The sequence below is a fragment of the Macaca fascicularis genome, chromosome 15 (genome assembly GCF_037993035.2).
Source record: "Macaca fascicularis isolate 582-1 chromosome 15, T2T-MFA8v1.1".
NCBI classification, from domain to species: Eukaryota; Metazoa; Chordata; class Mammalia; order Primates; family Cercopithecidae; genus Macaca; species Macaca fascicularis.
The window spans coordinates 125412929-125440355 of NC_088389.1; the positions used below are offsets into that span (position 1 = coordinate 125412929).

A 27427-nucleotide genomic window follows, 5' to 3' on the forward strand; every position below is an offset into this window, starting at 1 on the left:
AGGCAGGAGAATCGCTTGAACCCGGGAGATGGAGGTTGCAGTGAGCCGAGATGGCGCCATAGCACTCCAGCCTGGGCAACAAGAGCAAAACGCAAAACTCCGACTCAGGAAAAAAAAAAAAAAAAAAAGCTCTCTAAATATTTGGCATTTTAGGGATTATGTGCAGTTTATCTGAATGTTATTTGACCCGACAAATACATGGGAAAACTTTGTTAGGAGGATTCTACATGAGGGGAAATGTTTTCCTAACTTCAGTGCCCATAGACTTATTGTTTGTTTGTTTAGACTATTTTGAATCATCCTGCATACGCTTCATCTTTTTGAGGATACAGTATCCAGAAAGGACTGCATTCTTTGCATTTCACGATAGTTACTGTTAATATAAAAGCAATAAATGTTTCACCTGTTTTTTCTTCTGAACTTTTCAGTGGAAGTGGGTATAAAATTCTGAGGACAGACCATAGATTCTTGCATTTTCCTTATGTTGTTTTATCTGTTTATCCTTCACCAAAGGACGGGAACAAAGACTTGAACACATCTCTTCATGTTAAAATCATCCTTGTGACTCTGCTGTTTCTTTCTGAACATGAAGACATTGTGATGTGGGAGAAGGGGTGTGGGCAAATCTGACTTCCATTGTAGCTTAGATTAATCAATATTTGTGTCTCGTAATAAGAGTTGGATTAGTCACAATTTATCTAAGAGTTATTTTCTGACTCTCAATTTGTTTCCTTGCCTGAGAGTGAGTGAAAGGTCACGTATTGCTCTCATCGAGTCCCTGAAAATAACAGGAAGAATCAAGAGAATGATTGAACTCTGGGCACTGATCCCAGGGATACACAAACAAATGGCTGGGCAGATGTTGCAGAAATTCCTGTAATTGGTAAAATGCTGAGTAATAGCCTTTGATGTAACTTTTCAGTGGGTTAATTTATTCATTACTTAGCCTAAAACACTTTTAATTTTAATTGCCTCAATTTTTCCCCTAAATGGTTAGGTTTTTCAAGTTTGCCAGCCAGCCTGGGGAAAGAAGGGTAAGCCTACTATAGAGTGTGTGTGGGTTAGTTAGGAAACTCACTTATGATATAAAATGTGTCAGGAAAGATATCTCACAGAGTATAGGAGTAATTATTTTTGCAGATGTTTCATTTTGGACCTTTTAGTAATACCATTTAAAGAGAGATTCTGCAGATGAGTAACAGACTCTTAATTTTAGTGTCAAATGGTACTCTATAAAAAATGGAGTTCAGGCTTGGTGCAGTGGCTCAAGTCTGTAATCCCAACACTTTGGGAGGCCGAGGCAGGTGGATCACTTGAGGTCAGGAGTTTGAAACCATCCTGGCCAACATGGTGAAACCCCATCTCTACTAAAAATACAAAAAAATTAGCCAGGCATGGTGGCAGGTGCCTGTGAGGAGGCAGTGAGCTGAGATTGCGCCACTGCACTGCAGCCTGGGTGGCAGAGTGAGACTCTGTCTCAAAAAAAAAAAAAAAAAAAAAAAAAGGAGTTCAGATGCCTTTATTCATTTTCACCAAACTCTATACAAATAGTACAGAGCATAAGTAGCCCGTGGAAATGATAATCAATTCCAAGACATTGGTTCAATCATGAAAAAAGAAAAATCCAATTACTTGGTATTCTTCTTCCTCTTCCTCTTCTCTCCTCTTTTTGAACAGTTGAGTCCAAAGTCTTTCAGTTCAGCTTAGGCATCCATGCTGGGTAGTGGGGAGGCCCAGGGCCATGGCGGAGCATTCAGAAACCAGCAGGGTAAGATAAGCATCCACAGCATAGCAAGGATGGGGACCTGGAGAGACAGGAGACAGCACTGGTGGTGACCTATAGCAAGTTGTCAGAGGTTGAGTGGGGTGAGGAAAGCGGCATTCCAGATTGACAGAGACTGAAAAACAAGGCAACTAAATACTATTCTGCATTAAATGCTTGTGTTATAAAAGACATGATTGGGAATTGGTGAAACTTGAACAAGATTGAGAATTAAATATTGGAGCTTTATCCATGATGACTGTGATGATCATATTATGGTTATATAGGAGATCATCTTTGTTGTAGGAAATGCACATTGAAGTATTCAGGGGTGATACAGCATGTTAGCATAGTTCTTCCATGTTTTCTGTAAATTTGTTTCAAAGTCAAATGGTTACTTTAAAAAACATTCAAAATTGTGCTTAAAGGAAACATGGACCAATAGAAAAACTCAAAATAAGTAAATGTAGTTAAATTGATGCATTTTATCTCAGAGATGTAGATTAAAAATAAAGAGGCTGAAAAAAATCAAACAATTGTTGAGAAATAGCCGTTCATTTATGTATGACTCTAAATCAAACTAGCCTGGATTTCTGAATGAAAAAGGTGTAATTGGCCTTGGGATCGTTCTCCATTCTTTTTGGGAAGTTTATTGCCTAGGACATCTGTATCAGTCTTCAAAGTACTTTATAAAGCTTGGATGTCGGAACGAACCCTCAGACTGACCGTCGCCTGGTCTGGAATGGGCTTCCGCACCTTTGATGAGACTCTTCACTGGAAGGTTGCTTGCCCCAGGCCGGGTTGCTCCACGTTGTAAGAGCATGTGCGAACGCTTGGTTGTACATGATTGTGCACATGTCCTTTTCCACTTGACATATAAAGCATAGAATTGTTTTAAATGTCATTTGTCAAGGATTTCATATATCTGCTTGATGTGTTGTGATACGGTATAAAAGGAAAGTGTGAAATTCATTACTTATGAGAGCCTTAACAGGCCTACAGTAAATCTATTTTTTGAAAAAAAAATTGGAGTATATGCTTAGCTTTGTTAAAATTTTATAATGAAATGACTACTCTGGTAATAAAAATTTAAAAATACCATAAAGTGGTGGCTAAAAATGATACTGCATGTGTTCCAGTTAATGAACATTTTTGTCATAATAAGAAGAGTGATTGAAACCTAAAAACATTTGAGATTTTAAAACAGTTTTAACCTTATAACTACAGGATTATAATTTAAGTAGCATACCTACTTAATAAGGCAGCAGTTAAAATTATTGCTAAGAATTAAATTACCAAGAGGACATGGTCTAATATGTATTGCCTGGGCTGTGGTTTGAATTACTTTTGATTAAGTATAATCACATTTTTTGAGAGTTTAAAAACAGAGGATATTACTTGCTTCTAATTCACAGATGTGTTTATGAACCACTGGCAATTAAAGCATTTGCAATTGAGGCCTTAAGAAAATTTTAGGTTAAAATCAATATATTGAGTTATGCCTTATAATTCAGTATATGCTTATACTTTATATGCTTTACGGAGTTTTGAATATATAATATATATAATATTATGTTTTTCCAGGAAATATATTTCTTGTAGTTCCTTGACTTACTTTGTAACCAAATCCAATGGAAAAAAGTTATCGAATGTCATGGTTTCTCAGGCAAGTGTAGAGCTAGGGAAATGATATACATACATATTGGGAATCTTTTAAAAGGCTTGGACGTGGTAGCTCAAATCTTCTACAACCTTGAGCTTCAACTTTCTGGCCAGCTCAGATTCTTCACTGTCCTTTTAATGTAAAGTCAATGTTTATGGAACACTAGACCGAAATGGAAGGGTTTCTTTGGAAACTGAGCAAGCAATTGAATTAGTCTTTGTCTTAATGGAGTGATTTGATCTAAAATATTACCTGTCAGTTTTAGATATCTATTCAATCAGAGCTGCCTCCATATGCGCAAATGATACTTTGTCTTGGATTTTGAGATATCTTAGCCCTCAGACAAGCTAATAGAATTTAAGTTGAACCTGGTGTTTTAGGGACAGTTGAATTGTTGGGTGCCCAGGAAAACAGTCACATTTTTCTATAAGTATGTATTTATTTGGCTGGAATGTGGGGGAGGAAGAAGTTATAAGTGAATTAAAAAAAACTCTGTCTCAATGTCACATGTTAAATTAAATAAAATTACGGGCAGAACTACGTGAGTTTATGATTGCTGCCACTGGGAGCAGAGACTATTTACAGCTTACATGTATAACAGAAGGAGGGATTTAAAATACAGTATTATGCCTGCCCTGATACAGTTAACCTCCTCCACCTGCTCCCCACACACATATACACACATGCATATCCTCAGACTATGAAAGAAGGGTGTCTCTCAGACATCCTATCTCTAACCCAGCTTCTAACAGGTCCCTGGAGTCTAGTCTTTTTGAACACAGCAGTGAAGATAAAGATGGGGAAAGGGCTTTGATTTCAAGTCCACTAGATACAATAGATTCCTAATTTAATTTCGAAGACAAATCAATTATTAACACAAATACAAAGAGAACAGTATTTTAAGCAAAGCCTCTGTTGTGGGAGATTACCTTTTAAGGTGTCTCCCAATTAGGTTTCCTATTTTAAATGACTTTTTGAAGAATATATCTGTGTAATAGAAATATATTTGATGATTCTCAACTTTAAGAACTTCACGTTTGCTATAATTAAGATATTTATGAATTTATTGTTAGAAGATTGATAGAAAAAGTAATGCAACATCAAATGGGAAAATAAATATCTATATAATAATATATAGCTGTTCAAATATAGGGTTTATGATTCTTGTGCTAATTTGAACTGCTGTACAACATCAGGAGAAAAGTCCACAGTTGTGTTAAGAAAGCTCTTATAAGCCTATGAAATTTTATAGCACAGGCTGTCACAGAACCTACAATTTACAAACATTTGTAAAAGTTAGGAAAAGTTTTGGGTTCCTCAATAAAAAATGATTTTGCTTAGCTTTAAGAAATCAACTAATTTATCTCTTTTTATTCTCATCCATTAACAATTAAAGGAACCCAAATGGTTTTTAAAAATTATAATAAAACTAAGCTAATATCACATAGATTTTGAGATACTGTGAATAACCCTATAAAATAATAATTTGCTATTTTTCATGTATAAAAATAAGCTTAACACGCTTATCAATACATCTTGAACTATAAGAGATTTATTTCAGCAATGTTGCCAAAGGGCAAGCAATGCCTGCTGCCCATAGAAAACTCTGAATTCCCTAAGCTCAGGGCTCCTCACTTGTCATGTAACCCACTGCCTGTGCACACATCCAACTGTGCCCATCCATGTTTCCCCAGAGGACTTGGAGGCAAGGAAATTGATGCAGACATGCTGGTGCTCATATTGTTTGCTATGCTGTAAGTAATACACTCCTTTGCTTTGACCCAGGAATCTTCTGCCGCAACCATGAAACAAACCGTCAGGCTCATTTGTTAGCTCGCAAGTAGGGTAAAATCTCTCTTCATGGTTCTTCACATGTACTTGTCTGTGCAATGGTCGTCGTCTTCATGAATATAATGATAACATGACATAAGTAGTGAGAAGATCTTACCTATAGATAAGCAAACACTGCAATATAAAAATAGCATATGTCATTTCATAAATCACAGTTGACACATTCTAGAGAAGAGATTGGGCAGCCTTCCCTTTTTGGATGGCACAGTTGATTCTACTGTCCTCATTTCTTCCTCTCTTTTCTGGGATATGTGGAAGAATTGCTGTGACAAAGCTCTTCTCCTGGGTGGCCAGGGTTGATTGTCAATTTGTTTTGTTTTTGGCAGGCTAGGCAGATATCCTCTACCTCCTTCTTCATGCCGTGTGACATTCATCCCTTTGATTTTCCTATTGTGTTTTATTTAGTATTTTAGAATACTGCCCACATTCCATTCTGGAAAGTCCGCTGTCCCAGCCAGAGTTTTCTTAGAAAGCTGAGCCTGTGATGGGCATTGGTGCAGGTAGCCTCTTCTGGAAAGTGAGCTCATAAAAGAGGGAAGAATGGAATAGAGAAGAAAATTCCAACAACAGGGGACATCACTGAGCTGGTCACTTCTGTGAGCAACTGGGGCATGAACTCCCTGGGAAGCTCTCAGGAAGCTGGTAGAATGTGTTTCACAGCTGTGCCTCTGAGAGACAGTGGTCGGGGGGGATTGCATTTATCCCGAGTCCTGTCCAGGGATTCAGCACTGCCCTTGGGGCACTGATTCCTGGCTCTCAGGAGAGGAATATGAATGAATGGGTTGCGACTGGGTGTCTGCAGGCATCGCAGAGGCCAAGAGACAAAAAGAGAACTCGAACACTTAACTTCTTAGGAGTAACTTCCTAAGAACGCTTAGGAAGGCGCTGCCACATTACACTGTGTGGAGCCCGTTAGCCCAGCACTAGCCAGAGTAAAAGGAGAGCCAAGAAGTATGAGGCAGGGCAGAGGAGGTGACCTGCCACAGTGTAGTTGATAACCACAGGGCACCTGTCTACAGAATGAGTCCATGTATTTATTCAGTTTTAACACATTTACGTTAAGGAAGCAAGTTTTGCCTTCATGCTGATTTCATGGTTACATTTTTCAATATTAGATTCAAACTCCTAAGAAAAGCACACCAGCATCTTCAGTTTTTCTCCTCGGCTTTTCTGAGTGACTAATTCCCTTCCGCATTTGTCCTGCCCCCATGGTACTGTCTTCCCTCAGCCAGGTATGTAACATTTTTCCTATCACCGTGTCTTTGCATATTTTTTTTCCTGAAAAATCCACAATACCTTTTCCCTAATTTCTCTTGGAATATTACAAACCAAACTGTATGATGCCTTTCCTGACCACACTTCCTCACTTTCATTACTCTTTTCATGGAAAATCCACAATAGGTACCTTTATGTGCCTCTCTTATTACACTGGGCTTATTATATAGCAGTAGCTTTTGCATATATCACTGTCACATGACTGTGATATAATTGAGAGGTATTTTGTATCACCAGCACCTAGCACCATGCCCAGAATATGATCAGTAGTCAATATCTATAGAATGTGAATAAATGGGTGGCTAGCTCAGATTCATGGAAACACAGGGAATGATGAGACTGAAGTAATGAGTCAGCAGAGTTATAGCATTCAGGGTAGTATTATAAAAATAAAACTGAGAAGCCAACTTTGACCTAAAATCCCCTTTACTTTTACAGTTGGCATTTTGAATTCAAATGTAGGTATTTATCACCTACAACTATCGTTTACCATTTAATTAAACTCAAACTGCATTCCAACCTGTCAGAGTAATGTGGACCCAGATTCTCTTTTTTAACCACCACTCCCCAAATTTCCTTTATAGGCTCTGTGTGAGAGAAATAGAATGAATAGGATACACATAGGAGATTTACTGTAAAGAACTGGCTCGTGTGGTTATGGAGCCTGGGAAATCTCATCTGTGGGGTGAGCTGGCAGGCTGGAGATTGAAGGAGAGTTGACGTTCTGTTTGAAGGCCGACAGGCCAGAAGAGCTGCTGCAGCAGATGAATTCTAGAGAATTCTCTCTTTTCTGGTGGTGGTAGGGGGTCAGTATTTTTGTTCCATCCAGGCCTTCAGCTGATTGGTTGAGGCGCACCCACGTATGGAGGGCAGTGTGTTTTACTCGACCAATTAAATGGTTAATCTCCTCCCAAAACACCCTCGTAGAAGCATCCAGAATAATGTTTGACCAAATATCTGGGACCCCTGGCCTAGTCAAATTGACGCATGAAATTACCCATCACATCATCCGTACTTTTGATTAATCAAATTGCCTTTACAAGGAGACAGCTAATAAGTCAGCAAACAAACCTAACGCCGGTGCTGCAGCTGCGCTTTTCGGCCCGTTGCTCAGGCATTTCCTCTCCCGGGATCGCCTCATGTCTCAGACCTCCGCGGCACCTCAGAGGCCACCTCCTTCCTTTTAGTGCTTCCACCCAGAACTTCTCTCATTTTTCTGTGAAATAGGTGTTGAGACTAGAAGACAAACTCCTTTTGAATTTGTAAAGAAAAAGTAACATTTTCTTATATCTGCGTCACTCATCGTGGGCTGCAATCCCTTCTTGTCAGCATTTGTTTTGTATTTTACCATCTAAAGAGTTCCCTTTTCAGGTGGTGGGAACCTGAGAAAAATTGTCTATTTTCTTTAAAAAAAAAATTTTTTTTAATACCTTAAGTTCTAGGGTACATGTGCACAATGTGCAGGTTTGTCACATACGTATACATGTGCTGTGTTGGTATGCTGCACCCATTAACTCGTCATTTACATTAGGTATATCTCCTAATGCTATCCCTCCCCACTCCCCCGACCCCATGACAGGCCCCAGTGTGTGATGATCCCCTTCCTGTGTCCAAGTGTTCTCATTGTTCAGTTCCCACCTATGAGTGAGAACATGCGGTTTTTGGTTTTCTGTCCTTGTGATAGTTTGCTCAGAATGATTCTTTCAGCTTTATCCAAGTCCCTACAAAGGACATGAACTCAACCTTTTTTATGGCTGCATAGTATTCTATGGTATATATGTGCCCCATTTTCTTAATCCATTCTATCATTGATGGACACTTGGGTTGGTTCCAAGTCTTTGCTATTGTGAATAGTGCCACGATAAACATACATGTGCATGTGTCTTTATAACAGCATGATTTATAATCCTTTGGTTATATACCCAGTAATGGGATGGCTAGGTCAAATGGTATTTCTAGTTCTAGATCCTTGAGGAATCGCCACACTGTCTTCCACAATGGTTGAACTAGTTTGCAGTCCCACCAACAGTGTAAAAGTGTTCCTATTTCTCCACATCCTCTCCAGCACCTGTTGTTTCCTGACTTTTTAATGATTGCCATTCTAACTGGTGTGAGATGGTATCTCATTGTGGTTTTGATTTGCATTTCTCTGATGGTCAGTAATGAGCATTTTTTCATGTGTCTGTTGGCTGCATAAATGTCTTCTTTTGAGAAGTGTCTGTTCATATCCTTTGCCCAGTTTTTGATGGGGTCGTTTGATTTTTCTAAATTTGTTTGAGTTCTTTGTATATTCGGGATATTAGTCCTTTGTCAGATGGGTAAATTGTAAAAATTTTCTCCCATTCTGTAGGTTGCCTGTTCACTCTGATGGTAGTTTCTTTTGCTGTGCAGAAGCTCTTTAATTAGCTCCCATTTGTCAATTTTGACTTTTGTTGCCATTGCTTTTGGTGTTTTAGTCATGAAGTCCTTGCCCATGTCTATGTCCTGAATGGTATTGCCTAGGTTTTTTTCTAGGGTTTTTATGGTTTTAGGTCTGACATTTAAGTCTTTCATCCATCTTGAATTAATTTTTGTATAAGGTGTAAGGAAGGGATCTAGTTTCAGCTTTCTACATATGGCTAGCCAGTTTTCCCAGCACCATTTATTAAATAGGGAATCCTTTCCCCATATCTTGTTTTTGTCAGGTTTGTCCAAGATCAGATGGTTGTAAATGTGTGGTGTTATTTCTGAGGCCTCTGTTCTGTTCCATTGGTTTATATCTCTGTTTTGGTACCAGTACCATGCTGTTTGGTTACTGTAGCCTTGTAGTATAGGTTGAAGTCAGGTGGCATGATGCCTCCAGCTTTGTTCTTTTGGCTTAGGATTGTCTTGGCAGTGTGGGGTCTTTTTTGGTTCCATATGAACTTTAAAGTAGTTTTTTCCAGTTCTGTGGAGAAAGTCATTAGTAGCTTGATGGGGATGGCATTGAATCTATAAATTACCTTGAGCAGTATGATATCATGATATCATAAGAGCAATATCACGATATTGATTCTTCCTATCCGTGAGCATGGAATGTTCTTCCATTTGTTTGTGTCCTCTTTTATTTCACTGAGCAGTGGTTTGTAGTTCTCCTTGAAGAGGTCCTTCACATCCCTTGTAAGTTGGATTCCTAGGTATTTTATTCTCTTTGAAGCAATTGTGAAAGGGTGTTCACTTATGATTTGGCTCTCTGTCTGTTATTGATGTATAGGAATGCCTGTGATTTTTGCACATTAATTTTGTATCCTGAGACTTTGCGGAAGTTGCTTATCAGCTTAAGGAGATTTTGGGCTGAGACAGTGGGGTTTTCTAAATATACAATTGTGTCATCTGCAAACAGGGACAATTTGACTACTTCTTTTTCTAATTGAATACCCTTTATTTCTTTGTCCTGCCTGAATGTCCTGGCCAGAACTCCAACACTGTGTTGAATGGGAGTGGTGAGAGAGGGCATCCCTGTCTTGTGCCAGTTTTCAAAGGGAATGCTTCCAGTTTTCGTCCATTCAGTATGATATTGGCTATGTGTTTGTCATAAATAACTCATTATTTTGCCATACGTCCCATCAATACCTAGTTTATTGAGAGTTTTTAGCATGAAGGGCTGTTGAATTTTGTTGCAGGCCTTTTCTGCATGTATTGAGATAATCATGTGGTTTTTGTCTTTGGTTCTGTTTGTATGATGGATTACATTTATTGATTCGTGTACGTTGAACCAGCCTTGCATCCCAGGGATGAAGCCAACTTGATCATGGTGGATAAGCTTTTTGATGTGCTGCTAGATTCGGTTTGCCAGTATTTTATTGAGGATTTTTGCATCAGTGTTCATCAGGGATATTGGTCTAAAATTCTGTTTTTTTGTTGTGTCTCTGCCGGGCTTTGGTATCAGCATGATGTTGGCCTCATAAAATGAGTAAGGGAGGATTCCCTTTTTTCTGTTGATTGGAATAGTTTCAGAAGGAATGGTATCAACTCCTCTTTGTACCTCTGGTAGAATTTGCCTGTGAGTCCATCTGGTCCTGGACTTTTTTTGGTTGGTAGGCTCTTAATTATTGCCTCAATTGCAGAGCCAATTATTGGTCTATTCGGGGATCCAGCTTCTTCCTCGTTTAGTCTTGGGAGAGTGTAAGTGTCCAGGAAATTATCCATTTCTTCTAGGTTTTCTAGTTTATTTGCATAGAGGTGTTTATAGTACTCTCTGATGGTAGTTTGTGTTTCTGTGGGATCAGTGGTAATATCCCCTTTATCATTTTGTATTGTGTCTATTTGATTCTTCTCTCTTGCTTATTAGTCTTGCTAGCGGTCTATGAATTTTGTTGATCTTTTCAAAAAAACAGCTCCTGGATTTATTGATTTTTTGAAGGGTTTTTTGTGTCTCTATCTCCTTCAGTTCTGCTCTGATCTTAGTTATTTCTTGCCTTCTGCTAGCTTTGAATGTGTTTGCTCTTGCTTCTCTAGTACTTTTAATTGTGATGTTAGAGTGTCAATTTTAGATCTTTCCTACTTTTTCTTGTGGGCATTTAGTGTTATAAATTTCCCTGTACACACTGCTTTAAATGTGTCCCAGAGATTCTGGTATGTTGTGTCTTTGTTCTCATTGGTTTCAAAGAACATCTTTATTTCTGCCTTTATTTTGTTATGTACCCAGTAGTCATTCAAAAGCAGGTGTTCATTTTCCATGTAGTTGAGCGGTTTTGAGTGAGTTTCTTAATCCTGAGTTCTAGTTTGATTGCACTGTGGTCTTGAGAGAGAGTTTGTTATAATTTCTGTTCTTTTACATTTGCCGAGGAGTACTTTACTTCCAACTATGTGGTCAATTTTGGAATAAGTGTGATGTGGTGCTGAGAAGAATGTATATGCTGTTAATTTGTGGCTGAGAGTTCTGTAGATGTCTATTAGGTCCGCTTGGTGCAGAGCTGAGTTCAATTCCTGGATATCCTTGTTAACTTTCTGTCTCATTGATCTGTCTGATGTTGACAGTGGTGTGTTAAAGTCTCCCATTATTATTGTGTGGGAGTCTAAGTCTCTTTGTAGGTTTCTACGGACTTGCTTTATGAATTTGAGTGCTCCTGTATTGGGTGCGTATATATTTAAGATAGTTAGCTCTTCTTGTTGAATTGATCCCTTTACCATTATGTAATGGCCTTCTTTGTCTCTTTTGATCTTGGTTGGTTTAAAGTCTGTTTTATCAGAGACTTAAGATTGCAACCCCTGCTTTTTTTTTAATTTCCATTTGCTTGGTAGACCTTCCTCCATCCCTTTATTTTAAGCCTATGTGTGTCTCTGCACGTGAGATGGATCTCCTGAATGCAGCACACTGACAGGTCATGACTCTCTCTCCAGTTTGCCAGTCTGTGTCTTTAATTGGAGCATTTAGCCCATTTACATTTACGGTTAATATTGTTATGTGTGAACTTCGATCCTGTCATTATGATGTTAGCTGGTTATTTTGCTCATTAGTTGATGCAGTTTCTTCCTAGTATCACTGGTCTTTACAATTTGGCATGTTTTTGCAGTGGCTGGTACTGGTTGTTCCTTTCCATGTTTTGTGCTTCCTTCAGGATCTCTTGTAAGGCAGGCCTGGTGGTGACAAAATCTCTAAGCATTTGCTTGTCTGTAAAGGATTTTATTTCTCCTTCACTTATGAAGCTTAGTTTGGCTGGATGTGAAATTCTGGTTTGAAAATTCTTTTCTTTAAGAATGTTGAATGTTGGCCCCCACTCTCTTCTGGCTTGTACAGTTTCTGCCGAGAGATCCGCTGTTAGTCTGATTGGCTTCCCTTTGTGGGTAACCCATCCTTTCTCTCTGGCTGCCCTTAATATTTTTTCCTTCATTTCAACTTTGGTGAATCTGACAATTATGTGTCTTGGAGTTGCTCTTCTTGAGCAGTATCTTTGTGGCATTCTCTGTATTTCCTGAATTTGAAAGTTGGCCTGCCTTGTTAGGTTGGGGAAGTTCTCCTGGATGATATCCTGAAGAGCGTTTTCCAAGTTGGTTCTGTTCTCCCCGTCACTTTCGGGTACCACAATCAGATGTAGATTTGGTCTTTTCATATAGTCCCATATTTGTTGGAGACTTTGTTCGTTTCTTTTCACTCTTTTTTCTCTAAACTTCTCTTCTCACTTCATTTTATTCATTTGATCTTCAGTCACTGATATCCTTTCTTCCCCTTGATCGAATCGGCTACTGAAGCTTGTGCATGCGTCATGTAGTTCTTGTGCCATGGTTTTCAGCTCCATCAGGCCATTTAAGGTCTTCTCTACACTGTTTATTCTAGTTAGCCATTCATCTTATCTTTTTTCAAGGTTTTTAGCTTCTTTGCGATGGGTTCAAACATCCTCCTTTAGCTCGGAGAAGTTTGTTATTACCGATTGTCTGACGCCACCTTCTCTCAACTCGTCAAAGTCATTATTAGTCCAGCTTTGTTCCATTGCTGGTGAGGAGCTGTGTTCCTTTGGAGGAGAAGAGGTGCTCTGATTTTTAGAATTTTCAGCTTTTCTGCTCTGGTTTCTCTCCATCTTTGTGGTTTTATCTACCTTTGGTCTTTGATGATGGTGATGTCCAGATGGGGTTTTGGTGTGGATGTCCTTTCTGTTTGTTAGTTTTCCTTCTGACGGTCAGGACCCTCAGCTGCAGATCTGTTGGAGTTTGCTGGAGGACCCTGTTTGCCTGGGTATCACCAGCAGAGGCTGCAGAACAGCAAATATTGCAGAATGGCAAATGTTGCTGCCTGATCCTTCCTCTGGAAGCTTCGTCTCAGAGGGGCACCTGGCTGTATGAGTTGTCAGTTGGCCCCTACTGGGCGGTGTCTCCCAGTTAGGCTACTCGGGGGTCAGGGACCCACTTGAGGAGGCAGTCTTTCTGTTCTCAGATCTCAAACTCCGTGCTGGGAGAACCACTACTGTCTTCAAAGCTCAGTTGGAAATGCAGAAATCACCTGTCTTCTTCTGTGTCACTCACCTTGGGAGCTGTAGACTGGAGCTGTTCGTGTTTGGCCATCTTGGAACTGGACCTGTCTTTCTATTTTCTTATCCTTATGAGCTTTGTCAAAAGAATGCAGCTTCTTCTGGTTTCTCTTACGAGTGTAAAAAAAATCTCTGATTGCATTTAGCAATTTTTGCAAGTCTTAATTTGTTCCGGGGTTTAATTCACTTTGCTTTGTATTGCCTCCTTTTAATGTTCCTTTTCATTATAAGTATTTTTTTTTTTTTTTCTGATATGGAGTCTTGCTCTGTCACCCAGGCTGGAGTGCAGTAGTGTGATCTCGGCTCACTGCAACCTCTGCCTCTCGGGTTCAAGCAATTCTCCTGCCTCAGCCTCCCAAGTAGCTGGGATTGCATTCGCCGGCTACCATGCCCAGCTAATTTTTGTATTTTTACTAGAGATGGTGTTTTACCATGTTGGCCTGCCTGGTCTCAAACTCCTGACCTTGTGATCTGCCCACCTCGTCCTCCCAAAGTGCTGAGATTACAGGCGTGAGCCTCTGTGCCCGGCCTCATTGTAAATATTCTTTCTTTGGTTACTTTGCCCATTTCTCTCTTCTTCAGTGGAATTTTTTCTTCTGGATTTCATTTGGATAGCTTTTCACATTTGATGACCGATGTTGTCTTTATTCATAACAACAGTGTCTCTTTGTATAGTGGTTGCTCGGAGGTCTACAAGGTAGTATTAGGTAACATTTCCCATTGTGTTCTAAATACGCGTATCTTTTTAAGTTACAAAATTGAAGTTGAAGCTGCCTCTACAGTGACACACATAGCTTGAAATAATAGAGTTAAAATTCAGACATAAAACATATTGCCGTGGGATAATGCCTGCTGTTTTCCTAAAGTTTTGAAATTATCTGTTTGAGGTCTCAAGTGAACATTTATCTATTGTCTTGGGCACAATAAATTCTAAGATGTTCTGGTTATTTTCTCAAGGATTCTGACACTGCCCCCTTACTAACCGTATTAGAGCCAAGTACAGAGTAGTGAACAAGATCTGATAATTTGCAGGTTTATTACTTTGGGCTGAAAAAAATCTAGCTGATGTCAGTGGTCTTGCTGGGATCTCTCTTCAGAATGCAATGGGAGTGCATCTCTTAACTCTTACTTCAGTATCACTGAAGTTCTCTTTCTTCAGCACCCAGATGCTCTATAGCCTGCTCTGGCCTGTGAGGTCATGAGGTCCCTTTAAGATGTTATTAGTTTAACACAGTCTTCTTTCCATCCCTCTGTAACATGTCTTGGGAAGAAGCCGTATCCTTGTCATACCTTATATTCTCATTCAGACCCCAATTCTGTCAACTCTCAGAGATGCATAGAAAGAATTATTATTATTATTTTTAATTTCTGTGGTTACATAGTAGGTGTAGATATTGACAGGGTACATGAGATGCTTTGATACAGGCTTGTAATGTGAAATAAGCACATCATGGAGAATGGAGTGTCGTCCCCTCAAGTATTTATCCTTTGAGTTGCACACTATCTAATTACACTCTTTAAGTTATTTAAAAATGTACAATTAAGTCATTATTGACTATAGTCACCTTGTTGTGCTATCAAATACTGGGTCTTCTTCATTTTTTTCTATTTTTTGTACCCATGGAAAAATCATTTACTGCTCTTTATTAACAGCCCATCTTTGTCACTTACATTCCCATAGCTGTGGATACGTTCATAATAACAATTGTTAGTTATAACATCTCTACATGATTTTCTTTTTAAATTGTATGCACCTGTGTTGTTGTATGTTTTCTCTGTCGTGTCTGATGTCTTTCTGCAGGACTTAATTTTGTTACTTGGTTTCCTCTCTTTCTGCTTAGCAGTAAGTCTCAGAAAAAATAGGTTCATCTTATTCTCATATTATGTACTTTTATCTTTAGCCAAAAATCTGTAGTTTAAAAATAGGTATTCAGTTTATCACAGAAGTATAATTTAACTACATAGCAAGAAATTTAGAAATAAACAAAAAGAAAGAGAACAAGACCATCTATCCAACTTCCTCAGGGACAAGGAGCTGATCGACGTTGAATCCCTTCTGTGTTTCTGGAGCTGTGTTTGTTGGATTTAACACCCATTGTCTCATCTTAACCCAGCAGGTCTTTTTGTCCATTATCTTCTCATATGTAGATTTTCCATCCCATCTCCTACATCTCTCCACATGTCTAAATAGTCCTTGTGTTTATTGTAAAGTAGATCATCAAATTAAGATGCTTACATTTATGTAATCTTGGCCGGGCATGGTGGCTTACACCTGTAATCCCAGCATTTTGAGAGGCTGAGGCAGGCGGATCACGAGGTCAGGAGATTGAGACCTTCTTGGCTAACATGGTGAAACCCCGTGTCTACTAAAAATACAAAAAATAATTAGCTGGGCATGGTGGCAGACACCTGTAGTCCCAGCTACTCGGGAGGCTGAGGCGGGGGAATGGCGTGAACCTGGGAGGTGGAGCTTGCAGTAAGCCAAGGTCGCACCACTGCACTCCAGCCTGGGCGACAGAGCGAGACTCTGTCCAAAAAAAAAAAAAATATGTAAAGTTACCTCTTGCTCTTCATTTGTGTTGTGTCTTTTGTAGTTCTCATAGAATAAAGTCCTCGATCCTGCTATGTTAAAATTGGTACGCTGTTGTTATAACTTGATATTTGTAGTGCCGTAAGTCATTTGAAAACACCAGTGTCAGGCGGTATTCAGTGTTCCTATACTAGGTTTTCTTTAACAAGTCAAAATGGTATCTGGAAAGAGAGACAAAATGTAACCCCTATCTCCTACCCTCTTCTGTTCCTACCCAGTAATTTATAGAATTTAAACCTGTTCCCCTGTGTCTTCGTCCAAGCCTCATCTGTTCCCACAGGTAGACTATAGGAATTGTCTGTCATGTCCCAGGAACCAGACACTCATCAGCTGGTCATGCCAGTGTCTCTTCCTCACCCCAGAATCATCAGTCAGCAAGCAAGGCTCCTCGCTGGGGAGTGAGGTTCTCCTGTACCCTCTCACCCCATCTGCCGCTGCACGTGGCTGCTGTGTGGCTCCCCGTGAGTGAGGTGCTGCTCCTTCTCCAGAGGTGTAATTCATTTTCCATGAGACAGACCTCAGTATTTCAGAAGAGTAAACCTTACTGTGGCCTTCACACATGTGAGAAGACTTCAGAGCAGAGACAAAATGTGAGTTGAACCCCGAAGATAATAAATGATGAGAACTCGCAGACAGGAGGGGCTGCAGTGTCATCGGGTGAGCGGTCAAGGAGCGTTGGTGCCTGCATCCTACATTCAGGAAACAGTGAGAAGACCACTCCGATTAAAGGAGGAAGCGCATCTGAGAAATGTGTAGGGGATTCTGCTGTAGTGCAGAAAGGAAGGAAACAGATGGTGGAGGGAATTGAATGCCAGGACCTGAAATTTGAATTTCAGGACGGGTGCAGTGGGGATCCATTGGAGCTGGTTGATATGGCTGTTTGTGTGACTTGCACTCAGCAATAGTTTAAAACCGTTTCTGCTATGGTGATATGTAAGGTGTGTGTGTCTGCGGCTGGGGAGAGTCAATAAGTAAACATTGGCTCTAAGGATTAGTTAGGTTGTTAACATGAGGACCTAGAGTGAGATGATGATAATGATAATGGAAAAGCTGCCATATACACACAAAAAGCACATAATCCTTGGCAATATGTTGGCTGTAGAGGGAAGATAAGGGTGGGGGCTCAGGACAGTGTACTTATTGAGCATTTTTCAGTTGCAGGTGACCAAAATCTCAAATCAAATAGGCCTGAACAATAAGGGGAATCAGAGTGTCTTGATTCAAGCCAGGCTGCATTTAGGTAATCAGATTCTTTCATCAGCAGTCTGCCTCTTTCCTTCTTGCCCATGGGCAGCTCTGTCTATGCCGTGCCTTCAGGCACACCGTTTAGCATCTTAGAAGCGTGACTGTTTTCCTTTATTTCTGTTCTTAGCAGTGTTCAGTTCTGCAGATATTATACCTTTATTTGTTTATTCTACTCAGTAGGATAAGCTTTACAGGAGCAAAGACTTTTTCTGTTGTTTATGGTTATATCCCCAGAACATAGGGGAACACCTGGCACAGTACAGATTTTCAACAACTATTTGTTGAATGAATGAATGGGTATTTCTCCCAGGAATTCAAGCCGAAAGTCCCAGGTTCTGCTGTCATTCCTTCAGCGTGGGCTTCCTGACCATCCCAGAACCAGTCGTTTCCAGTGGGACAGGCATGGCGTTCAGTTGCCAGGCCTGAGTCGTGTCCCTGTGCTGGCCCCAGGTGGTAGAGTGAGCCCCCTTCATACCCTATGGAGTGAGATGTAGGGAAGGCAGTGACTGAAGATAATCGAATGGAGATTAAGACCATGTAAAACAGAAGTTTTTATGTGGAAGAAAGTAGATTTTTACACTGACCATCGCTGCTTATGTTCACTGTGTGTAAAGTGTGCTTTTCTGAAGCATTCCCTTTAGATAGCAATGCATGGATCAATTCAGATCCATAACAAGATGGACTTCCAGTACCTGCTAAATAAAGGCTTTATGGAACTCATTAAGACAATGTTAAGGTACATTAAGAACTCAAATGACAGGTGGTAAAATGGGAAGAATGGAATAGCGCTGTATCCAGATGAACATCCAGACGGGGCCCGCAGAAGGTATGGGCACCGCCTTCCCTGTTTGTGATTCGATTCCCGAGGCCGTCCTCCGTACTGACTCAATGTGTGGAACCAGAGAGAAGCCTGCTGTGGAGTTAGTGAATTTGACCTAATCGAGACAGTCTGAGGAAGGACAGGAATCTTTTTTTTTTTTTTTTTAGAATATATAAGTTTTCTATATCTCTGTGATAACACAGTAACCAACTGTTGAACTCTTTACTAGTAGGCTTTGTGTTTTTCTGATAATTTGAAGCTGGTTAAGGTGCTGTCCTCTCATATTAGCAGTTCTGCGGCCCCTTCCCCTCTCCTTCCATCCTTAGGTTCCACCGACACAGTGATTAGCTCCTTTCACAGTAAGGAGCAAGTGCAGCCGCCGAGCACGGGCAGAGCCACAGCCTGGCAGAGTGGTTTAGCGTCTCGAAGCCCTTCTCCGAACGAATTATGTATCTGTGCGGTTCAAAGTGGATGTTAATCCTATTTTCAATGGAACTCTCCTGCATTTCCCCTAAAATATCAAATATGCAATTCCATATAAACGGTGTATTCATTTCCTATGGCCCTTGTGAAAAATGACCACTAACTGGCAGATTAAAACAACAGGATTTATTCTGTCATAGTCTGGAGACCAGAAGTTCCGCATCAGTATCTGTAGTCCAAAATCAAGATGGGCCGCACTCCCTAAGGAGGATCTAGGGGGAATTCCATTCTTTGTTTCTTCCGGCTTCCTGTGGTTGCCCGCATGCCTTGCCTTGTGGGTCCCTCATTCTGGCCTCTGCCTCCATCTCCACACCCTCTTCTCTTTTGTGTGGGGCTCTGTTCATCCTCACCTTTATCTCTCTTACAAGGACAGTTCTGATGGTATTTAAGACTCAGCCAGATAATTCAAGATAATTTCCTCAACTTAGGGTCTGTGATCACATCTGGAGAACCTTACCTTCTAAAGTAACCTTCACAGGGTCCCAGGATTGGGGCATAGACACATCTTTGGGAGCCACTGTCAGCCTGTCCTAACACACGGTAAGATTCATTTCTGATAAAGGCATTCAACCACAAGTGCAGTGTGGTTTGATCTTTTAATAAAGTCCTTTAAGTAATACTATAATGAATTCAGAGCTCCATCTGGAGATGCCAGAAGATGTCGTTATTTGAACGTAAAGCTCCTCCCCATGGGGTCAGTTGTCTCCCCGCCTTTCAGCTTTTCCTGTTTCCTCTGCAGATACGGACAAAACCTGTACGTGTATCATCCATGTGTTCTTTTTTTTTTTTCTTCATTCTTATCATCAGATCCCAAAGCAACAAATTGCTATTTGAAAATGCATGGTTTATGTTTATCTTTTCCAGAAGCACTTTTATACACATCTCTACCCTAGTAGTGTTTGCTCTTTCAGAGGCTGGTTTTGTTCCTAAGCAATTAAGATGCTTCCCTAGTATCTAAGTGTTTTGCTCTTCTGTTTATTTCCTATAACAGATATTTACACATCTCCCTCCCATGTTAGATTCTGGACTTCTTGAACCTAGAACCATGTCTCTCTTTATGCCCCATGATGCTTTCCACATGGTAGGTGCTCAATACACTTTTATTAAATAAGTGCAAGAATTAATATACTCAAATGAAATGCTGTTTTGAAAAGTGTATCATCTCTGTCTTAGGTAAGGGCAATTCCTCAAATTTATTTTTTAATCATTTCATATTCATGTCGTAAAAATTGTCTTATATGAGCAGATCTGTGAATGCAATGTTGATTTGTATACAGGAAGCCCATAGGCTAATTTTAATCTTCTGCTGTCTTTCATGAATATAATACTAAGAAATGGTTTCTGTCCCAAATCCTTCATAGGTAGCATGCTGGGAATCACAAAGCATGCTGGGAATACTTGTCAAGGAGAGGTGGGAAGCTAAGAGTGATGCCAGGCAGGGGTCAGGGGACAAATCAAGACCATAGAGTGGGGAGGGAGGAACCTAGGCAGAGCTAATCACCGAGACTAAATCAACAAGCCTAGGAAAGTGCAATGAGCCTAAAACTCTCTGGTCTGCCATGCATCTTCAAGGTTGTTACTTGAGGTGGCTGCATGAAAGGTAGCAGGTGGATTCCCCTATGGGTTTATCTCTACCTCTCTCTCAGCCATTGTTGAGCCTTCACCTGAGTCACCACCTCATACTGTGTTTATTCTCTGCATTTTCCAAATGCTTTTCTTCTTCAAACCTGCAAGTTTTAGTATGAGTCCAGCTGCTACCCAGTTCAGCACATGTGATTTTTAAGGAAGTCCACCATTTTTGAACAGATATAAAATAACCCTGAATAAAACATTTTATATCATTTTCAACCATGATCTTCTAGGAGAACAATAATGTAAAATTCACCTGTGTAGCAGTGAATCTCTGCCTTTAGATGGTGAGAATAAATATGAAATAATCAATACGTGTAACAGCACATTAAGACGCTGGAACCATCTATATTGAGCCAAGCACATGGAAATATAGTGAATCTTAACCAGATTTCCAAATAAGCTGAGGAAGAGGGAGATCCATCCCCTGTAACACTTGTGGGGTGCCCACCGTATTTTCGCCTCTACATCTCAGTAGTGTACAATTCTTTCTAGGAAGAAAGTGTTCACAGAATTCAAAATGATAGGGAAAAAACAATAAACTTAGGTACTGGATATGTTCTTTTATTTTATAAAATTTATTGCCTTTTTTTTTTTTTTTAAGACGGAGTCTCGTTCTGTTGCCCAGGCTGGAGTGTAGTGGCACCATCTCGGCTCACTGCAACCTCTGCCCTCCGGGTTCAAGCGATTCTCCTGCTTCAGCCTCCTGGGTAGCTGTGACTACAGGCACATGCCACCACACCCAGCTAATTTTTTGTATTTTTAGTAGAGACGGGGTTTTTACCGTATTAGCCAGGATGGTCTCAATCTCTTGACCTTGTGATCCACCTGCTTCAGCCTCCCAAAGTACTGAGATTACAGGTATGAGCCACCATGTCCGAATTTATTGCCTTTCTAAAGGGCAAGATTTATTCAAGCCTGTGCCAGATATTTTCTTCATTACAAGGTGACTCTTTGGCAAACACATGCTATTGACTCTTGAATTTTCCAAAGGCGAAATGGAAAATTTCAGTAATTTTGTTTCCAGCTGTCTTTACAGATTTATATTTGAACCTTAATCCTATTGGAAATCATCTGAAACTCATGAAACACACAATTGGAAAATTAATTAGGGAGAAACCAAGGGAAAGAATAGCAATATTATCTATTACACCTATTTAGAACATTCTCTTGAGATCTGATTATTATTTTTATTAGAGATGTGAATCTGTGATAACAGCTCTAGGCCTCTTGTGTTTGGACTTTAATAAATTGTACTCTGCTAGCTTAGGAAGATTAAGTTTAATTAAATTTATTGGTTAATAATTCTCTTTTACATAGTAAATATTCAGGTGAAGTTTATTGAGCATGTGCTATCTTTCAGATTCTGTGCTAGGTATAGCGCCCACAAAGTTGGGAAAGACTTTATTGTGCCTTCAAGAGCTCATGATTCCACAGAGAGAGTTAGACATGTCAGCCAGGAATCCCAGGGACAGGTGGAACGCCCAGTGCTGTTTTATGCATTGCATGATACTGCAGGACAGAGGTATCATGAGAACAGCTATCTTGCTTTTCTAATGTAAGAACAGATTTTATCCAAAGCATGTCAGTATTGCTTTAGATGTCCTTGGATTTGTTTTATTCTTTCCCAGAAGAACCAAGAGAAAAAAACATCAGGCAGACAGGCTTAGGAGCCACTCTTTCCTGAATGATGTCCTTCCTTCTTGGATCCTGCTGTGCCCACTCGGGGCCGTGTGGGACTTGTCTATAGATGGAGCAGAGCCTTAGTTGCCTTCTTGTACTTTAGCTTCTTCACAGTTTTAAAATGCCTTTTTAGAAAATGTAAGTAAAGTTCTTAGCCAGTTGGATTCATATTTATCTATTTTTCTTAGTCCACTATGAAGCATATTTGCTGCCATCTGAGAATCCTGACTACACAGTGTTATCCAGAGAGCGTGTGTGCTGGGGAAATTGAGAAAGCCTCTCTTGTGGCATAAACATTGAGGGGGACACTTTAAGGAAACCATAGAGAAAGCAAACCTTTCTTAACAGCTCTGCACATTTCATTGGCTTCTTGCTGTGTGAAAATATGGGGTGCTCTTCATGCTAATGATGTTAAATGCGATTTCTTAGCTAGATTATACTGCTCTTTATGTGGAAAAAATCCCAGTGTCTGACTCATCTATATAAACGTAACGTTGTCACTTATAGGGAATATATAGAAAAATGTTTCTATGTCAGATACTCTGAATGTTTTACCAAGCAATGAAATACTGTTTTCCCTATTGTAGAATAGGCGCTTCACAATGAATTACTGAGTTTTTCTTTTGTCATGTCTTAAAGACATGTCACTGTCTTCATGGCAATGCATGCTTTTAGAAAAGCAGTTATAATTCCAGTATTTCTTTATGAAATGATATTCACTAGGCAAATTATGTGCACTTAATTTTCTTTCTGTTGTTGCAGTATCATGTACTCAACCAAACAAATCAGGAGAGACCCTGAATTACCTCTTATCTATCTCACTGAACATAGTTGACATTTTGCTGAGTCATAGGAATCTAGTTAATTCTGGTTTCTTTCTTTCTGTGACTTAACAAGTTGCTCATAAAGAAAAAAAGTGTATACAAAATATGCAGTTCAGAATCATCTAATGATATATTCAAGGTGTAACGTTCCTCTTTCACAGAAATATCCTAATGTGTGACAGAAAACTTAAGTCTAACATTATTAGATCAATAACCATGCTAGAAGAGGTACCCTTTTTATGAGAAAATATATGACATGCCTGAAAGTACAATGATTACAGGATTGGACTGTGGGACTGAGAGGTAACCTTTGGGGTGCTTCTGTTACCCATGGTTACACATGGGAACAGAGCTACCCAAGGTGGGAATGGTCCCAGGGGCTCCTCAAGTTTGACGGTGGGGAACACCAGGAGCAGGAGGGCTCTGAGGGTCCTTATGGTCTTATGACAAATAAGGTGATATGGGTCAAACACTACTTAACCCCCAGCAATTCTTTTAGAACAGAGCTGAAGCAATAGTCACCCTGAGGTGAGGGTGACATGCAGGGGTCCTTGGGTTGGAAAGGGCAGGGCATGTTCCTGCAGTGCTCAAGTTATCAGGCAAAAAGGAGGAGCCTCCATCTCCTGTAGGCAAATGTCCCCCAGTGATTCCCTCTGAAGAGGTCTGCAGGGTGGGCTTTATTTAGTTCATCACTGCAGGTGTTGCCTTTCCTGGGTCCTGGCTTCACGCACTGAAAACTCTGACCTGAATACCTGGTGCACCTCACCTGTCTCATCCCCCACAGGTTCTGTGCAGGGGCACTGTGAGAATTTCTAGCCGCTCTTGAGGTTTGGGCACAGAATTCACACTACCTCTGTGTGTGTGTACCTAAAGAACCTAAGCATCAAATTGAGTTTAAAGTCGTGTTGGATGGGTGGTGCACCCAGACATCCTCCAGAATTGAGAAAATGTGGGACATTAGGGAACTTTGAAGGCTAATGGACCTGTTTTGTGCTTTCATTATGGTGGAGGTTACATGGCTGAATGCATTTGTCAAAACAAATAGAGTTGTACGCTTTTAAAAAATTAAATACATTCTCTGGAATTTTACTCTGTGTAAATTATAGTGCAATGTAAATTTTAAAAATTTAAAAGAATTAAAAATGGAGTGATGATTGCCATACATCCTAGAATATATTCATATATATTTTTGGACTATTATTTCTCCCAGGCTGCAATCTGCGTGTTAACCATATCACGGTATTTTTCCCGGCAGCTGACTGTGATGCCCCACTGGCGTCTGCCTTGCCTAGGTCATCCTTCAGCAGCTCCTCAGAGCTGTCCAGCAGCCACGGCCCTGGGTTTTCAAGGCTCAATCGAAGAGATGGTGAGTCTGCCTTTTTCCCTGTATTGCTCCTTGGTGACTCTCATTGGATTTTCATTTAACAAAATAATTATAATTGATTAATACTTCGCAGAAGGAAGTAAAATTCCGAATAAGCATATTTGTTCACGTTTGAAACTCCAAGAATGTATTTGACAGGAATAAATTGATCGCTTCGGCTTCCTGGTCCTGCCGGGTCTCCCTTGATACAATCTTTGTGTGCCTTGAATGAGTCACACCTGACTTTGTCAGTATTTGAACTCTTTGTATACCCCTTGCAATATCTGAGTATTATTTGTGAAAGGCCTTAGATTCTGCCATGTCCTTTTTTTTTTTTTACCTTGGATTCTTTTTTTCTGCCACAGTATACATTTTGTTGTCCCAGATTATTTAATTATTCCTATTTGGATGAGAAAATAGGCAAAGTAAAGAAGCGTTTAAAAAGATTTTTATTATGTCTTAACTACAATTCTTAGTTTATTTCTTATTATGGTGGACTTGATTCTCTCTTTAGCATCTACTGTAGAGAAGTAAGCATGTGATGGTTTATTCATGCTCCACTGTGACGATTCCATTCATAGTTGTAAACATATCTCATGAGGACTGTGTTTCTTTTACATATGCTTTAGCAGAAGTGCAGAAAATTGAATGTGGTCTTGCTGTGTAAATTAGAGGGAACTTTAAACACCAAATACATCGTGACAGGGAATCATCCTGGCATTTTCTGAGCACAAACTCAGGTGGAATGTCTTTGAATAAATTCTCAGAGGAAATTAAATTTACACTATTAATAAAATGTATTTGTAGGCGTATATTAAAAAGATTCAAAAGTGTGCACTGTATTTTATGAAATTATGCTTTCTTGTTTTCTTATTGCCCTTGTTCTTTTTGAGATGGAGTCTCGCTCTGTCACCCAGGCTGGAGTGCGGTGGCGCGATCTCAGCTCACTGCAAGCTCCGCCTCCCGGGTTCCCGCCATTCTCCTGCCTCAGCCTCCCGAGTAGCTGGGACTACAGGCGCCGCCACCACGCCCGGCTAATTTTTCGTATTTTTTTTTTTTTTAGTAGAGATGGGATTTCACCGTGTTAGCCAAGATGGTCTCGATCTCCTGACCTCGTGATCCACCCTCTTCAGCCTCCCAAAGTGCTGGGATTACAGGCGTGAGCCACCGTGCCCAGCCTCTTTTTTTTTTTATTTAACTCCCTGTTGCATTTCTTGGTGTTTTCTGTATTTAAGCACATTTAGTGCATTATACATTGGACCAAATAAATATGTTCTGGCATTTGTTATAGGCAGTATGGTTATGAAGCATGAGCAACTTAAGTTTTCATTTTTCTTTTTATTTTTCTTAAGTCTGTGATTTCATTTGTTGCAGAGATTTGGGCTCTGTTTTGTTACTTTAGATTTTATTCCTGCAGAGACTCAGTGGATGGTCTTTATCATTGAAACAGTGACTAAGCCTGGGCACAGGGGATAAAGGAAAACAAGGGTAGTCTCAAGCCATAGCTCTTCTTGATGTCAAATCATATTTTGTCCTAAAGTACATGACTATGGCATTCTTTATCATAGGGATCATTTTTATTCTTAGTTCATGTTCCTGTAATTCATCATGCAAAAAAGCATGATATCAATCTTAATAAAATTTATTTTCATGTTAATAAAGTTAGGAAAACAGGTCTATTTTATTACTTTAGCTAGCTACCAACTGAGTTTGTTACAAATTCATTGCTGTTGCTTTTTTTAATTGGTTTTGACTTTTTTCTTCTCCCTCATGGTAGCCTGCAGTATTCATCAACGGAGTTCCAAATTGGGAGTGATTTATTGAAGGCTATAGATTATCTCTAGTGTTTTAATATCCTTTATTAGTTTCAGAATGGTCTATGGAAGAGTGACTGAACAAATGTTCTGATCATAAATAATTAAACTAACAAATAATGACCCCCGTCTCAGACGTTAAAGCCTTTCTCCAGTGGAGTGTCAAGATCTCAGAACTGAAAATTAGTAGGCAGAAAACAAGTAGTTTCCCAGTTGTGCAGCCCGGTGCCTTGTACCAATGTGATGGGAAGATGCCATGGAAACAGCTCAAGCCTTAGCCTGAGGGGTGAGAGGGGAAGAAGGTAGCTATGCATCCCGTCTGGCCCAGTGTAAGGGATCAAAATGGACTTTTTGGAGGTGTCTTTCTTCACGCCTCTTGGATGCCACACGTACACTAGTTCTTCCATGCCACTAAATGAGGAACCCATAGGCCAAACAAGTTAATGCACTTTTATAAGGAACTTATTTAATTCCCTTTAATGGGGAAGACTCAATTTTTCCACCAAAGATTTCATAAGTTATGAAGTATAATCCAGAATTACTTTCAACTTGCAAAAATGCACTATCATGAATATTGCACAGATGGGATTGTAACTAATTGAATATGTTTTTGCTTTCCACATCTTCATAGTTATAATTTCAGTACAGCTTCTAACATGGTATTGGTTAGTTTGAGGGTAAAGTGACCTGCTGTAATTCTTTTTTTTTTTTTTTTTTTTTTTTTTTTTTTGAGATGGAGTCTTGCCCTGTTGCCAGGCTGGAGTGCAGTGGCGCAATCTTGGCTCACTGCAACCTCTGCCTCCCGGGCTCAAGTGATTCTCCTGCCTCAGCCTCCCAAGTAGCTGGGACTACAGGTGCCCGCCACCACGCCCAGCTAATTTTTGTATTTTTAGTAGAGACGGGGTTTCACCATGCTGGCCAGGATCATCTCAATCTCCTGACCTCGTGACCCACCCGCCTTGGCCTCCCAAAGTGCTGGGATTATAGGCGTGAACCACCACGCCTGGCCAACCTGTTGTAAATTTAAGAGACTAAGGGTCAGTGTGCATTTCTGCACCTTTCACATTGCATCACTTGAAGCTAAGAAGAAATCTGTGGTATATTACATGTAAAAACAAGATGTGCCATTGAAACCATTTAATTATTTTAACATATGTTTGTTATTCCTTTTTCTGTAACTTCTTCTGACACTAATTGAAAATTTTGCCTGCCTGTCTCTGTAGACTCCACCTCTGAGTGGAGTCTGACAGCTGTCTGACAGCTTTGAAGAGAGCAGTGGATCCCCCAGCATGGAGGTTGAGATCTGAGAAGGGACAGACTGCCTGCTCAAGTGGGTCCCTGACCCCTGAGTAGCCTAACTGGGAGACATCCCCCACTAGGGGCAGACCAACACTTCACACTTCACACTTCACACAGCGGGTACACCCCTGAGACGAAGCTTC

The 27427-nt window shown here is 40.1% G+C and overlaps 1 protein-coding gene across 6 annotated transcripts in view; it reads left to right on the forward strand.

Annotated features, from left to right (window-relative positions):
* LOC102147301 (contactin-associated protein-like 3) overlaps positions 1-27427 on the forward strand; it is a 235753-nt gene that overhangs the window by 2896 nt on the left and 205430 nt on the right. For all 6 annotated transcript variants that reach the window (XM_065530846.2, XM_045372905.3, XM_065530847.2 and 3 more), the window contains exon 2: positions 24064-24174. In XM_065530846.2, coding sequence (XP_065386918.1) covers positions 24064-24174 — 111 coding nt within the window. The remainder of the gene's footprint in view (positions 1-24063; positions 24175-27427) is intronic.